General features: G+C 42.2%; 1 protein-coding gene across 2 annotated transcripts; it reads right to left on the bottom strand.

The window, feature by feature from the left end:
• Positions 1 to 42: 42 nt before the first annotated feature.
• Positions 43 to 13,205, bottom strand: LOC311064983 (interferon alpha/beta receptor 1a-like). 2 transcript variants are annotated; one of them, XM_084085105.1, is made up of 8 exons: positions 13,056 to 13,205; positions 12,080 to 12,197; positions 8,382 to 8,566; positions 6,126 to 6,289; positions 5,242 to 5,383; positions 4,563 to 4,702; positions 4,069 to 4,143; positions 43 to 3,573 (listed from the first exon to the last, which is right to left on the bottom strand). In XM_084085105.1, the coding sequence occupies exons 1-8, from the start codon at positions 13,102 to 13,104 to the stop codon at positions 3,190 to 3,192; spliced, it is 1,257 nt and encodes a 418-aa protein (XP_083941231.1). In that variant the 5' UTR covers positions 13,105 to 13,205; the 3' UTR covers positions 43 to 3,189. The 2 variants fall into 2 exon arrangements, with proteins under 2 accessions (XP_083941231.1, XP_083941232.1); XM_084085106.1 differs by lacking the exon at positions 4,069 to 4,143.
• Between the last annotated feature and the right edge of the window lie 597 nt (positions 13,206 to 13,802).

A 13,802-nucleotide genomic window follows, 5' to 3' on the forward strand; every position in this document is an offset into this window, starting at 1 on the left:
TTATAAAACCCACAGACACAACTTAACCACTTCAACTTTCACCTAAATCTTTTAATCCAAAATAGCACAAAAAGAAATGCTGATTTGCAAGCTTACAGCAGTGCTTTGTGAGCTTGTAGATTGGTTACCGGTATTTTTGTTTGGGCATTAATTTATGAAAAAATATATCTTTTGTAGGGCATTCATTTACAAAAAAATATGGAGATAGCCCACAAGGTTTCTTATGCTTATGTTTGTTATGTGTATGTTATGCTCCCATCCTCTTTGCCACCCAAAGCTTGAATCCTGGATACAACATGGTTGCAGAAACCCCTTCCTAGGATGGGTATTATTATGCTCCGTCAGGGGTTATGTCCAATCATTTGCCATGAGCCATTTCCTTGTCATCTCTAATGGCATTTCTCCTGTCTGAACCGCCAGTGCACATAATGAGAGATGTCCAGACAGCACCACAGCCAACTAACATCATATCTTCCTCATTTCTTTCCATAGTGAAGAATACCGTCTTCCTTGTCAATAGAAAATGTAAAACCCCATTATAGTGCGGTACGAGGTGTACTCCCGTAAGATTTTTTTTGCAGATCTTGGTTCTATAGAGTCCCAACCATGAGAAATTGATGGGGTTCACATTTTTTGGACCCCCACACCCTTTCTGGGGGTCATCTATTTTGGGACCTCCCAGAACAGTACGCCAGCCAGTTAAAGTCAGATTTTCATAATATTAGAGTTGTTTTGTATGTTTTAAAACATTCTGAGTTGATTTCTTACACTTTTAAAGTAGAAGGATATTTTCTGACTTTTGGTTGGAGTCTTTCCTCACCTGGAACACTGACCCCCATCTCAGTACTCATTACATTCCTCGCTCTGCTCCTGCTCCAGAACAATGTCAAATAGATCATAATTGAAACACAAAAGTTTTTGTAGCTGGGCTCTGAAAACAAAAAATAATAGCTAATAGTCCATCTGATGCTCCCATGTGTTCAATACTAAACCTAAATAGCTGTTTCCTTTTTTGTTGATTTGTATTGAAGGAGCAGACGACCTGGTGTCCTAGAACAATTTTGGCTTGGTTGCCCAGAGTCTCCATTAGGGCAAATTGCATAATCCATCCAAGATGGCCACTGAACACTATGGTGCACTGCAAATTTATTTTACAGTATGTCTCCCATCCAAAGTATGTGACATCAGCCGACTCATCAGGTGAAGCTAGGTGGTCTTCCCCTTTCCACAGCATCACTTGTAAATGAGCCGTCAACACGTTGATAGGACAAGTGTACTGCACATGGCCAGCTCATCATGTGCTACATGAGAGAGAAGGTGACAGGTTAATTTCACCTTCTTTCTCTGCACATTCAAGAGCAGTATCCAGGTACTGGTATGTGTTCAACTGTCTTTGGCTCAATTGGCAGAAACCACTTCAAGAGTGCTGCTGATAGGGCCCTCACGCCTGTCCCCCCCCCCCCCTATATGCTGCAACCACATGCATTTCCACTGCTGACCCCTGCATCAGTTTTGGGATGCAGCAGAGGAATGACTGTATGATATGCATTCCATTGTTGGGATGCATGATTACATTATAGAGCTGCACCGGCTAGTTCCAGCATACCTGCTTGGTTACATGTCATAGGTGAAGTGAACCCATGTTATTTCCATGTCAGCGAGTGACCCTAACAGATAGGGCCTATCTGTTGTCTGCTGGGATGAGAGAGTGCAAGATAGACCTTGACCTAACCTTTAGCATATGAGTTGACCTGCAATTGAAAATATAACACCAGAAATGGATTCTACACACATGAAAACCCCCCCCCCCCCCAAAATGATATTTACGCATCATTCTAGGACAAGCGGTTCAAGAGATACATTTTTGCCATGGCGTTCAGTGGCCATCTTGGATTATGCAATTTGCCCAAATGGCAACTTTGGGCAACCAAATTGTTCTAGGACACCATATGAATACAAATCAACAAAAACTTCATAGGAAACAACTATTTAGGTTTAGTATTGAACACATGAAAGTGTCCAATGGACTCTTAGCTATTATACATTTTAATTTTCAGAGCCCAGCTACAAAAACTTTTGTGCTTCAATTATGATATAATTTGACATTGTTCTGGAGCAGGAGCAGAGCGAGGAATGTAATGAGTACTGAGATAGGCACAGGGGTCAGTCCGGGGTGTCCCAGGTGAGGAAAGACCCCAACCAAAAGTCAGAAAAGATTCTTCTGGCTACCTTAAAATTGTAAGAAATCAACTCAGAATGTTTTAAAACATACAAAACAACTGTAATATTATGAAAATAGGACTGGCTGGCGTACTGTTCTGGGAGGTCCAAAAATAGATGACCCCCCAGATTCTCACGATCATTTTTTTTAGACCCCCCTGTGTGGGCGTGGGGGTCAATTTTAGCACAAAAATCTCATGGGAGTAGTTTTTTTTACACCTCGTACCGCACTATTTATACCTCCAATGCTTTACCCCCACATTCCTCCCTCTCTTATTCAGAGTCCCATCATCCGCATACAGGGATTTCCCCATATCTGGTCCTATTCTAGAGAACATATCGCTAACATAATAGTAAATAATAAAGGTAGTCCTTTATTATTCACTATTATGGTTAGCGATATGTTCAATATCTGATCTACAAGCTCATAATGCGTCGCAATGCGACGTGTTGTGAGCTCGTAGATTTACAATTTTTTGGAAACTGTTGGAAAATACAGTTACATGCTGGGGCAAGTTTCACACTTGTCAACCTGGTAGGTTAACTTCCTCCTCTGCAGTCAGAAGGTCATTGGACAGTGGTCAGTGACAGAGAGTTCAGAGGTCGTCTGCTCCTTCAATCCTGGTAGAAAACAGCCAGCAGATTGTTGGGGTGTTCTAGGATCTTTGAACCGCATCCAGCACCATTTAGATCTTATAGGACAGTGTTTCCCAAACAATGGGTCAGGACCATTTTTAGGTCACCCGACCATTTTTTATGGGTCACGAGTAATATCCATTTTCTTTTACGTTTCCTATATTTAAAAAAATATATATATATACATAATTTCAAAACTTGAACGTGAAAATAGCCGATCTACAAGCTCACAACGTGGTGCGATGCGTTGTGAACTTGTAGATCAGTTAGGGCTCAAGTGATTAATTCATGATGTACTTTTGCAAGTTTGGGAGCTGGGGAGACACCACATTTCTATTTTGGGTCACAAGCTAAAACGTTTGGGAAACACTGTTCTAGGAGCTTGGACCCGGGTCCAGCACTATTTAGAAGTTCTGGGAGCTTGGACCCTGATCCAGCAGCGTCTGAGTGCAACCTCTGGAATGTTTTGTGGACGTGTGGGTTGTTGTCGTTGTTCCGTCCGCTGTCCTCCCCAGACTCAATGCCTGAATCCTGACGTGAATCCTGACAGTTCACTTCGTCTCCTCCTCTTCCTCCACTGACCTCCACCGGCACCATAACCTCCTCTTCCACTTTCCCGTCCATCTCCCGATCCAACATCTCCATAGCAACCACATTCACAAAGACGCAGTCTGTTGCCTGTGGCTCCAGCAGGAGAGGGTAGGATATGGGAGGCTCCTGTGTGCACCAGAAGATAGGGAAATAAATATTCATCATGCAGTGGAGGAAATGTTGCATTGTGGTCATTTGCGTAAAGTAGATATTGAATGTCCAAAACCGTTCCTTTTTTATTATAAAAAAAAAAAACATTTTAAAATAGTGAAAATAGCCGATCTACAAGCTTGCCATGTGACGTGTTGTGAGCTTGTAGATCAGCTATATATTGTCTTACAGCTGTAAGACACTCTTGATGAAGGTTCAGTGGGACCGAAACATCTGCCAATTTAAATAAAAGCAGAGGCTGCTGAGCAAGAGCAGTGTGCAGGATTTTCTGTTCATGAAAATCATGTTCATGTTTGCTTCAGCATAATTAGAGCGGTAAAAATCTGGATCACATCGGCTACATCATTTCTGTCAAAAAAGTCAAATAATGCCCGATATATTGGAGAAACTGAAATTTAAGTAGGATATAATCCTTCAGTGCAAGAATACAGCTGACAAAGTGTAACCCACCTGAGATATAACCATATCAACACTGCCAGTCACTGTTGTACTGTACTTTACCCAAGGGGAATTACTTGGAAAAACCTGTGGGATAACAGCAAGACAAATTAAGTATGTGTGGTGAAGACTTGCACTTTATTAAGCATAAGCAATGCTGTGCTTGCATGTACAGATTCTAAACTGAATGAACAAGCCTTTAAATAAGCTTCAGTTCCTGCACTACCAACAATTCAAGGAGCCAAGGAGGAACAAATAATAGCCTAATAATGTGACCATTATGATGTTCATTGAAAATGTTAATAAGTATTGTTCTTTAATTAACCAGTACTATAGAGAGACACCAGAAAGAAAATATAGAGACAAGATACAGACCAAGGCCTGGATTTAAACTCTCTCTCTCTCACACACACACACACACACACACACACACTCTCTCTCTCACACACACGCACGTGCACGGCACGCACACACTCTCTCACACACACATGCACACAGTGTATTACCAGTAAGCTGCTGGGCGTTGCATAGTGAAGACAGAGTTTCTTCTTCTGTTTGTAGCACAGATACACTAGGCCAGTCATCAGGACTACAACTCCCAGGACCAGCAGCACAGGGAGCATCGTCTGCCACAGCAGAATGGTGCCTGAGGAGGGACAAACAAAACAGATATCAGAGTGCAGTGATACAGAAGTCAAATACAAAAAATCAACCCAGCGATCTCCAGAGTCTCCAACCAGAAACTCCAACTATCCCCGAGCTCCAGGATTCGACACTTCGTTGATCTTCAAAACTATTTATCTACAAGACAGACTCAACATTCCAGACCCCCGACTATCTCCCGGCAGGAGAGTTTCGGTACGAAAACCTCTCTGCTGTCAACTCCTCCTACTCCTGTGGTTCTTTAAATAGGGTTCGGGAACCCCCAGAGGTCCTTAAGGGGGTCCCCAGCTAAATGATTGATAATTAGGAACCAAATGGACACTTATACAGTACGTCTGTAACTCAGAGTGTACACATGGAACCAAATGAACCAATGGTTCCATGTGTACACTCTCTGAGTTATGTGGGTCCGTGGCCCCCAAACTGGGTGTCCCAGTTTGAGAACCACTGTCCTACACAACCTGGGGTCGTTTGACACACACAGCAGAGCAGGCAGACACACACACACACACACAGACCTACCAAGAGTGGTGACACACTGAGGTTGTGTGTAGGGACTGCACTTCCCATAACCTTCACTGTAGGCCTGGACCTGAAGGCAGTACTCTGTTCTCGCCTCCAGAGACACCAAGTAATGTGTAGCTTCAAATTCCTTCACATGTTGCTGTGTCGCACACACACGCACACACACACACACACACACACACACACACACACACACACACACACACACACACACACACACACACACACACACACACACACACACACACACAATATATATTTCATAGTATGACTAATAGCTAAAATAGCCACAGGCAATATCTGCCTATAATGGCATAGCCATAATAGGGACGCCAGGTTGTTAGCTGACAGTCAATAGGAGTATTTTAAACTCATAAACATAACAAGCAAAATGTGCACAAAGTGAAGTCGTGTCCCTGGTTGGACAGCAGAAGGCAGCGTTTAGCAGCTTATTGAGGGAAGGCTTTCTAACCTGACAGTCAAACTGTTTAGTTCATGTCTGTGTGGGAATAGTTGTGTTGTTGGTCCAATAGCAGTAGTTTTGGTTTCCATTAATGTGACATCATATGAATATATCTCTGCTGAGAAATGCCACCTTAAGGATTATAGGTTGGTAACATTCTTTGTTCTTGAGAGTTATTATTATTATTTTTCCATAAATGTCTATTCTATTCTACAGTATGTGTTTTTGTGAATCTTTCCTAGTTCCTAGTTTCATTCATAGCTTTGTCTCACCTGTGCGCGTGTGTGTGTGTGTGTGTGTGTGTGTGTGTGTGTGTGTGTGTGTGTGTGTGTGTGTGTGTGTGTGTGTGTGTGTGTGTGTGTGTGTGTGTGTGTGTGTGTGTGTGTGTGTGTGTGTGTGTGTGTGTATGTATTCTCACCTCCTGAGGTGTGTCTGACCTCCAGTATTTAAGCCTGAAAGCCACTGTATCGAGGAAGAAACTCATCGGTTTCATTTCGTGGTCCGCCATTGGCTCCCTGAAGCTCATAGTAACCGTGGCGACGCCCGGCTCCACCCTCACCTGGGACGGCGGGCCAAGCTCCGCTGTAACCAGGGTAACATGACAGTGTTGTCACCGATACATGACAATTAGCGAGTTGAAGTTCTAATGAAGGTTACCCACCCAGTCATGTTTCTACCATTTACGCAATATTGCAAAAATCAAACCAATCCTTACGTCTCAAGACCTGGAAAAAATCAACCTTTGTCTCTTCCTGTCTTGACTACTGTAACAGACTCTATACTACCCAGAGCCGTTCCTCTATTAATCGACTACAACTAGCACAGAATGCCGCTGCCAGAATTCTCACCAACACCAATTGTAGAGCACATACACAAACACCGGTGTTGGCTGCACTTCACTGGCTGCCCATGAAGTCCAGAATTGATTTTAAAATCCTTTTAATAACCTATAAAGCATTACATGGGCTGGCCCCACTTTATATCACAGACTTACTGCACTCAAAGCCCAATGTGAGATCTCTCAGGTCCTCTGACAAAGGCCTTCTAGAAATACCCACAACCAAACTTAAAACTAAGGGTGATCGGGCCTTTGCAGTGGTTGCTCCTGCACTGTGGAACGCTCTACCCTTGGCGACAAAAAATGCTGAGTCAGTTGACGGTTTCAAGAACTTGTTAAAACACATTTGTTTCGTAAGCATTTTGTCTTATGAAGTTTTTTCTTGACCCACTTGTGCAGGTCAATGTTTCTGCTTTACTTCTTGTTGTGCTATTGCTCTTGTGCCTTGTTTTTACTTGATTGTTTATATTGTTGTTCATTGTACAGCAATGTTGTAAGTGTAACATTGTTTCGAAAGGTGCTTTATAAATAAAATGTACTTACTTACTTACTAATACATTACCTAAGAGTGGAATGTAATAATAGTGCGTCTGTGACATCATGCATGTTTGTTATTGAGTGAACTATTAAGCGTGATTTATAGGCTACTTCCTGAAAATAGCCGATATAATCTCACAACACGTCGCAGATGCAATGCATTGAGAGCTTGTAGATTGGCTATTTTTGGCAGCACTGTAGACAATGCTTCGCATCGTGATACGTTGTGAGCTTGTATAGAATAACGTAAGAGAGGGCATAAAATCAAGGTACTTTAATCATGTCTACAACATTTTAAAAGCCAATATGTTTCATCAGGGGATCTCCCCTCTTTTTCAAGTTTTGATTCCCGTTTTTAACTCAACTTTTTTCTCCATTGAGCACCTGGTTGATCTCTCTCTTGATATGCTTGTATTATTCCAATTAACAGCACATTCTTTTACAGTCGCTACTCTTTTTGATGTGGGATACCGACCGATGGCGGATGGGCATTGCACTAATGAGGACTGTGACCTTCAGAACTACTGAACACTGAAAGGAGTACTAGTGTCCTTATCTGGTCTTGGGAGGAGGAGGAGATAAAGCCAGTTTCAGAGGACTGAAGGCACAGTACACGTACAAAAATGAAGAAAGAGGTTGCGCAGCTCGTAGCCACGATGTAAAAAATATATTTTAATGGGAAACCAACGTTTCGACCTGACACAGAGGTCTTCTTCAGGGAATGACACGTACAAACACAAAACACACTGTAACATCAGCTGGAGATGTTCTCACATCCAATGTTTGATATCGAAGCCAATATTTAGAACCAATAATTGACTTAATCTTGCTCATGTAGGTTAATAGAATAATAGAGAAGCAGTGTTTTCTATTTTCCGATTGTATAATCGACTAAATTGATTAGTCTGATTAACCAATTAAGCCTGTAAAAAATAAAAACAAATAGCCGATCTACAAGCTCACAAGATCAGCCATTTTCACTTAAAAAACTAAAAAATAATTCAAGCAAATGTTTGAAATTTGTGTTTTGTCTTCCATGGCGAAATCACTTTAAACGTTGTTTGGTGTTTGGAGAGATGACACTGGCAAGAGGTTTGAAAGATTTTTTTCTTTTATAAAGACCAGTTTCCAGTCAACTCCCCGTCAGTTTTTCTTACTTAGACGAAAACACATGTCACCAAAATGACTCCCTCAGTCCCTCTGTCTCCATCTAAGCTTTCCTATAGTCTATCTCCTACACTGTCTCCCAGTCAGCTTTCCTACTGTCTGTCTCGCATATATTATTTTATTATTTCTCACCATTCTCATCAGGACAGAATGAGTCGTTCAGCAAGATCCAGTTGGACAGTTGACCTCTGCCCTCTGCCCTGACCCGCAGGACATACGACCCCCAGTAATCCAGGTAGGGTGAGAGGTCACACCAAGTCTCTGACTGGCCGCTGCACTGGCTGATATAGGACTCTTCTTCATTCTGTTGGTGATCCCTGAGACAGACAGACAGAGAGACAGAGATCAAACATACAGAAACACACATGATGTACAGTATTACTTAAAACAATGTATAACCAGGAGAAAGACTGCGAAAGAAACAGAGACGGAGAGAGAGATGGAGAGAGATACAGAGACACAGAAAGAGAGAGAAAGAGAGAGACAGAGATAAATACGGAGAGAAAGATAGAAACAGATGGAGAGCGAGACAGTGAGACAGAGACAAAGAGAAACAGATAGAGAGAGATGGAGGGACAGACAGGGGGATGAAGCGAAAGAGGGACAAAGAAGGGAAAGATAGAGGGACAGAGAGAAACAGCCAAGTAGAGGGAGGTAGGCGGGTGCAGTTATGAAAAAAAAGCACCTTACCCAAAACAAATTGCAACAAAACGTTTTTCAACAGTTTTTTGTAGTATTAGGTGTCCTTAATAACATACTAAAAGTTTACCAAAGTTTGATCACTGGAAAGGTGTTATTTCCAAGATGGCGTCCAAAATGGCGAAAAAATCTTTAAAATAACCTAACTCCTTCATTATTTATCCTAGACAAGTACTTTTTGTGTCTAACCCTATGTTTTGGGGGCATAGAAATCCACAGGACTTGTCCAAATTGCAGAGATACATTTAGATAATTGTGAAATCCAATATTTAGTTTTTGACTATCAAAGCCCTCTGAAATGTTCACCCGTTTCAACTAGTTATATTTGTTTTACTGGAACAAGGCTTCAAGATATCCTCAAAACACAACAAAACAATAGGGATAGGGTTAGGTTTTTCAGTCATTCAGAAGGTGGCAGAGAAAGAGAATATTGTCAGTTGATATAGTATTGCTTGCGATATTGAAACATTTTGGATAGCTCTGCGGATCAAATGTGAATCAAACTGTCATCTTGTAGACACAAGATTTTGAAAAACTTTTTTAACATTAGGAAGGCAATCAGTGTGAGTGTGTAAAGAGGGGTGGCTACGGAGGTTAGTGCAGAGCTGTCGGAACCCATTTCTCTACTGGGTGCCTAGGCAGAGGGGAGTATGGGGGTGGGGTTGTGTGAGGAGGTAAAATGGGGTCTGGTGTAGAGTTTAGTGGGCCTAGGGTTCCCCTCAGGTGGGTACAGGGGAGTATGGGGAGTGGGGGTCACTGGATTGCTCCCTGGGCACTTGGAGCACAGAAGAGAAAGCTATAGGAGCCAAGGAGACCCTGAGCTTCTCCTCTCCCCCATGTCCGAGGTGCAAAACCTTCAACAGTTGGCTCAGACATGTCCCATTAGAGCTGTAGTGGGGCACTTGGGAGCTCAGGACGAGTGCTCATAGGCAGCTAAAGAGAATGGGGCTTGTCAGCCCCTGATGCACGTTGTGCATCGCGATAGCCAAATTCCAATTTTCAAGTGTCCATCCTCAAGTCCTCCACTCCCGCCTAAGCCCTGCCTCCGAGCGAGGAGGCAAGGAGCGTCATTTTGAAGTGACAGCAATTATGACGTGTCACACAGTTGGATTGCTGGACTATTCCAGAGCTCGGAGGGTTGTCATGTGGAGGAGGAGAAATGATACGCCACGCATTTCAACAAAGACAGTTCCCCAAACGATACATGAAAGATACACTTGTATCTTTGCCAGATTTCACTCCAAGTGGCTTAGGGAGCCTGCGCTCACCTCACGCTGTAGGACAGAGTGAGGAGGAGGCAGAAATGAATCCTATGCGTTAGGCTAAGAAGAGTATCCCTATGTCGCCTGGCTCACTGGATAGTCCCACTGGTCCCAAGTGGACCTCCATGCTGGCTCCTATGCCCGAGATGGGCACTCGTGAGTGGGCATAGTTAGTGAGGAGGGACCCCCCCACCCCCATAGTTGTGGTTGTAATACCTCCACGTGGTGCATGACTGTGTGTCAGGCAGTCAGGGGTGTCCCTACAGTATGTCTGACTGGCTCACAGGAGAGTCGGTGTCTGGTTGGTGGCTGACCATTAATATTCCCAGGGGCCCCCAGTGACTTATCATTATGGCTCAGAGCGTCCGCTCCCCTCAAATCAATTTTTAAAGTTAAAATTATCCAGAAAAAAAGATCAAAGTTCAAGGTTATTGCCAGCAGTACCAATCACAAAATAAAAGACATGTGAAATTAATTTTGCACTAAAACCCCACACAACTACTACAATCTCAGGAATAAGATGTCTGTGACAAGCAAATCTGAACCCTATCCGGCCACACTCTTCTACCACCCCTACCCAAGACAGTAGACACTAAATGTTGTGATAGCTTTACATTACATTACATTACAGTCATTTAGCAGACGCTTTTATCCAAAGCGACTTACAATAAGTGTATTCAACATAGGTAGGGAACGAAAACTACTAATCACCAGAAGTTTTAAGTACATTTCCTGCAAAAACGAGCAACCAAGAGTATACCTAGCGCTAAGGTAAAAGTGCAATATATCAGCTACCTACTTTCTTAAACAGATGAGACAAAAATGGCAAAATCAAGTGGGCACGAGCTAAAACAAATAAGTGTATCGACTAAACAAGATCCAATAAAACAATACAAAAATAAAACAAGAGTTTTATATAGCTCTGTGCTGACTTGCACATCCTCTCCAGGCCCATAAGGGGCCATTTCTCCACTGTAATATTTGAGAATTTGGCCAATTTGCCATTAAAAAGGTCTTAAGAGTCATTAAATTGTAACTTTAGAAAGGTGCAGATACCCTGTACATTTATACTGCATGTTGGTTTGTTTACTGTTGAGTGAGACCCCCAGTTTAGGAACCACTGCCCTAGAGGACCAGGATTATTATTTCATTTCACCTTTACAAACAAAATAGTGAAGAAACTTCTCGGTAAGGAATTTCTTCCAAGAATTGTGTAACATTCCCAGTTTATCACTTACAGCCATGTTTTTACAAATGTCACAGTACCACCCAGTAATGATGAATTTATTCCTTTTTGGTATGAAAAGAAATCTCCTGAAAGCTTCAACAGAATGTGAATTACCAATTCACTAATCCTGGACATTATGTAGAAAAGGGAGAAATGTCCAATTACATTGTTATATATGTGCTTATAACCATGCTTATAACCAATTCCTTTATAATTGAACTTGTAATCACTTGACTATAATTTATATATGCTAATTAGATTTCAAGATTACCAAAACATGGGGTTAGGCACCAACATTACTTGTCTAGGATGAATAATGAAGGAGTAATGGTCTTTTTAAGGAACTGGCGGCGGCCATCTTGAAAATGTTACCTTTCTAGTGGTCCGATTTTGGTAAACTTTTGATATGTTATTAAGTACACCTAATACTACAATAATCCATTGAAAAACCTTTTGTTGCAATTTGTTTTGGGTCAAACCATAACTGCACCCGCCTAAGGGGAAGATCGGGTGAGAGCCACAGAGAAAGATATAGAAGAGTGAGAATTAGAGTGTCAGAAAGGGTGTGTGTGTGTGTGTGTGTGTGTGTGTGTGTGTGTGTGTGTGTGTGTGTGTGTGTGTGTGTGTGTGTGTGTACTCACAGTGTGGACTGCACGGTGAAGGCGACAGCACTGGTTTGGTTCCAGTCCCATCGGAGGACGTAGTGAGTGTTTACAGCATCCATCTTCGGATGCTGAGGACAGGGCAGGCCTGCAGACACTGTGCACGCCAACACACAGCCACTAGAAGTTAATCGCACTGTGCAGTGTGCACGACAACACACAACCACTGGAACTTCATTGCACTGTGCACGCCAACACACAACCACTGGATCCTAAACAGACTGTACTGTTGTTTGTATGGTCTGTTGGGTGCTGTTTGTTTTAAAATGGACCTTAAAATGTACAGCTTTTTTGTGATGAATCAATTTAGTGACTTTTGATTGGTGATATTGTGCTTTTAATTGTTACCAATAAAATATTCTATACTGTTCAACACACAACCACTGTCACTGTTCAATGGGTACAAATAATACGGCCCATGCGGTGAGGATTGTTGATGTTATGAAAGACTTTTTGAAAGGAGCATCTATCAAAGGCTTCCGCTTTCTCTCTCTCTCACACACACACACACACACACACACACACACACACACACACACACACACACACACACACACACACACACACACACACACACACACACACACACACACACACACACACACACACACACACACACACACACAAGGCAGCCCTTGTGAGGTATTGTGTCTCAATCTGTCTGTACAGGAAGCTGCCTGCAAGTAGATTGCAGGCAGGAAATGTGAATACATGTTTAACTACAGTATGTACCTGCTGGAGGCTTCCAGAGCCGCTAACAAGCATGTTTCCACCAGAGGAAGAATTTAACCTCCATGAAACTGTCTTTAATTCAATGGAGCCGCGCATGTACAGACTACGCACTACAGTATCTCTCCATCTATCATGGAGCCCCCCGTCTCTCTCTCTCTCTCTTGTGTTAGTGGGTAAGGTTTTCACTTTCACTTTAATTCTGTGTCTATATGTCAGAACTCACCAGAGTAGAAGAGGAAAGCTGTCCAGACACTCCGTGGGTTTGTTGACATCTCTTCATTCCTGATCCTCCTCTGTCAGTCTGAAAGCCAGAGGTGGAATTCAAATGTTGAGGTTTGAAGTGTGTTTCTCGGCGGGTTCACACAGCATGCCGTGTTTAGAACAGACCACTCCCCCTATTCACTGAGGGAGCTTTTACAAATCATTTGAGTCGCAGAAAAAAGAAATCAGGAAGTGTGAGACAATCAGCGTACCACCCACACAATGCCTTAACCAACTGACAATATAGTGAAAATATTACAGTACCAGCATATCTGACCATAACAATTACATTATTAATATAGTTTATCTACTCTGCTCTTAATGCATTTGATGAGAGTGTAGCACTAAAACCTGTTTAGTGATACACAAATGATTGGTCATTTTATTTTCGTGTCCTGAGCTGACTTGCACACAAGTGCCCAACCCTCATGGGTTTATAAGACACCATATTACGCTTACAGCATGTTTATGTAATAATAACAATAAGGGGTGCAACCTGATAATCAAACCAATGAATTTATTCAATTATATTATTCTTTTTACTTACATACGTGACATTTAAACATTGCAAAAATGACAGATCTACACAATCATGTGTCTTATTGCGACGTGATTAAGCTTATAGTTTGTTGTACTAAAATAGTGAAAAATAGTGCTTAAGTGGTTCATCAGACTAATTGTTGATTATAAAAGATGATTTCTTGATATA

This window comes from Gymnoscopelus microlampas, assembly GCF_963454915.1.
Source record: "Gymnoscopelus microlampas genome assembly, chromosome: 17".
Lineage (NCBI taxonomy): Eukaryota > Metazoa > Chordata > Actinopteri > Myctophiformes > Myctophidae > Gymnoscopelus > Gymnoscopelus microlampas.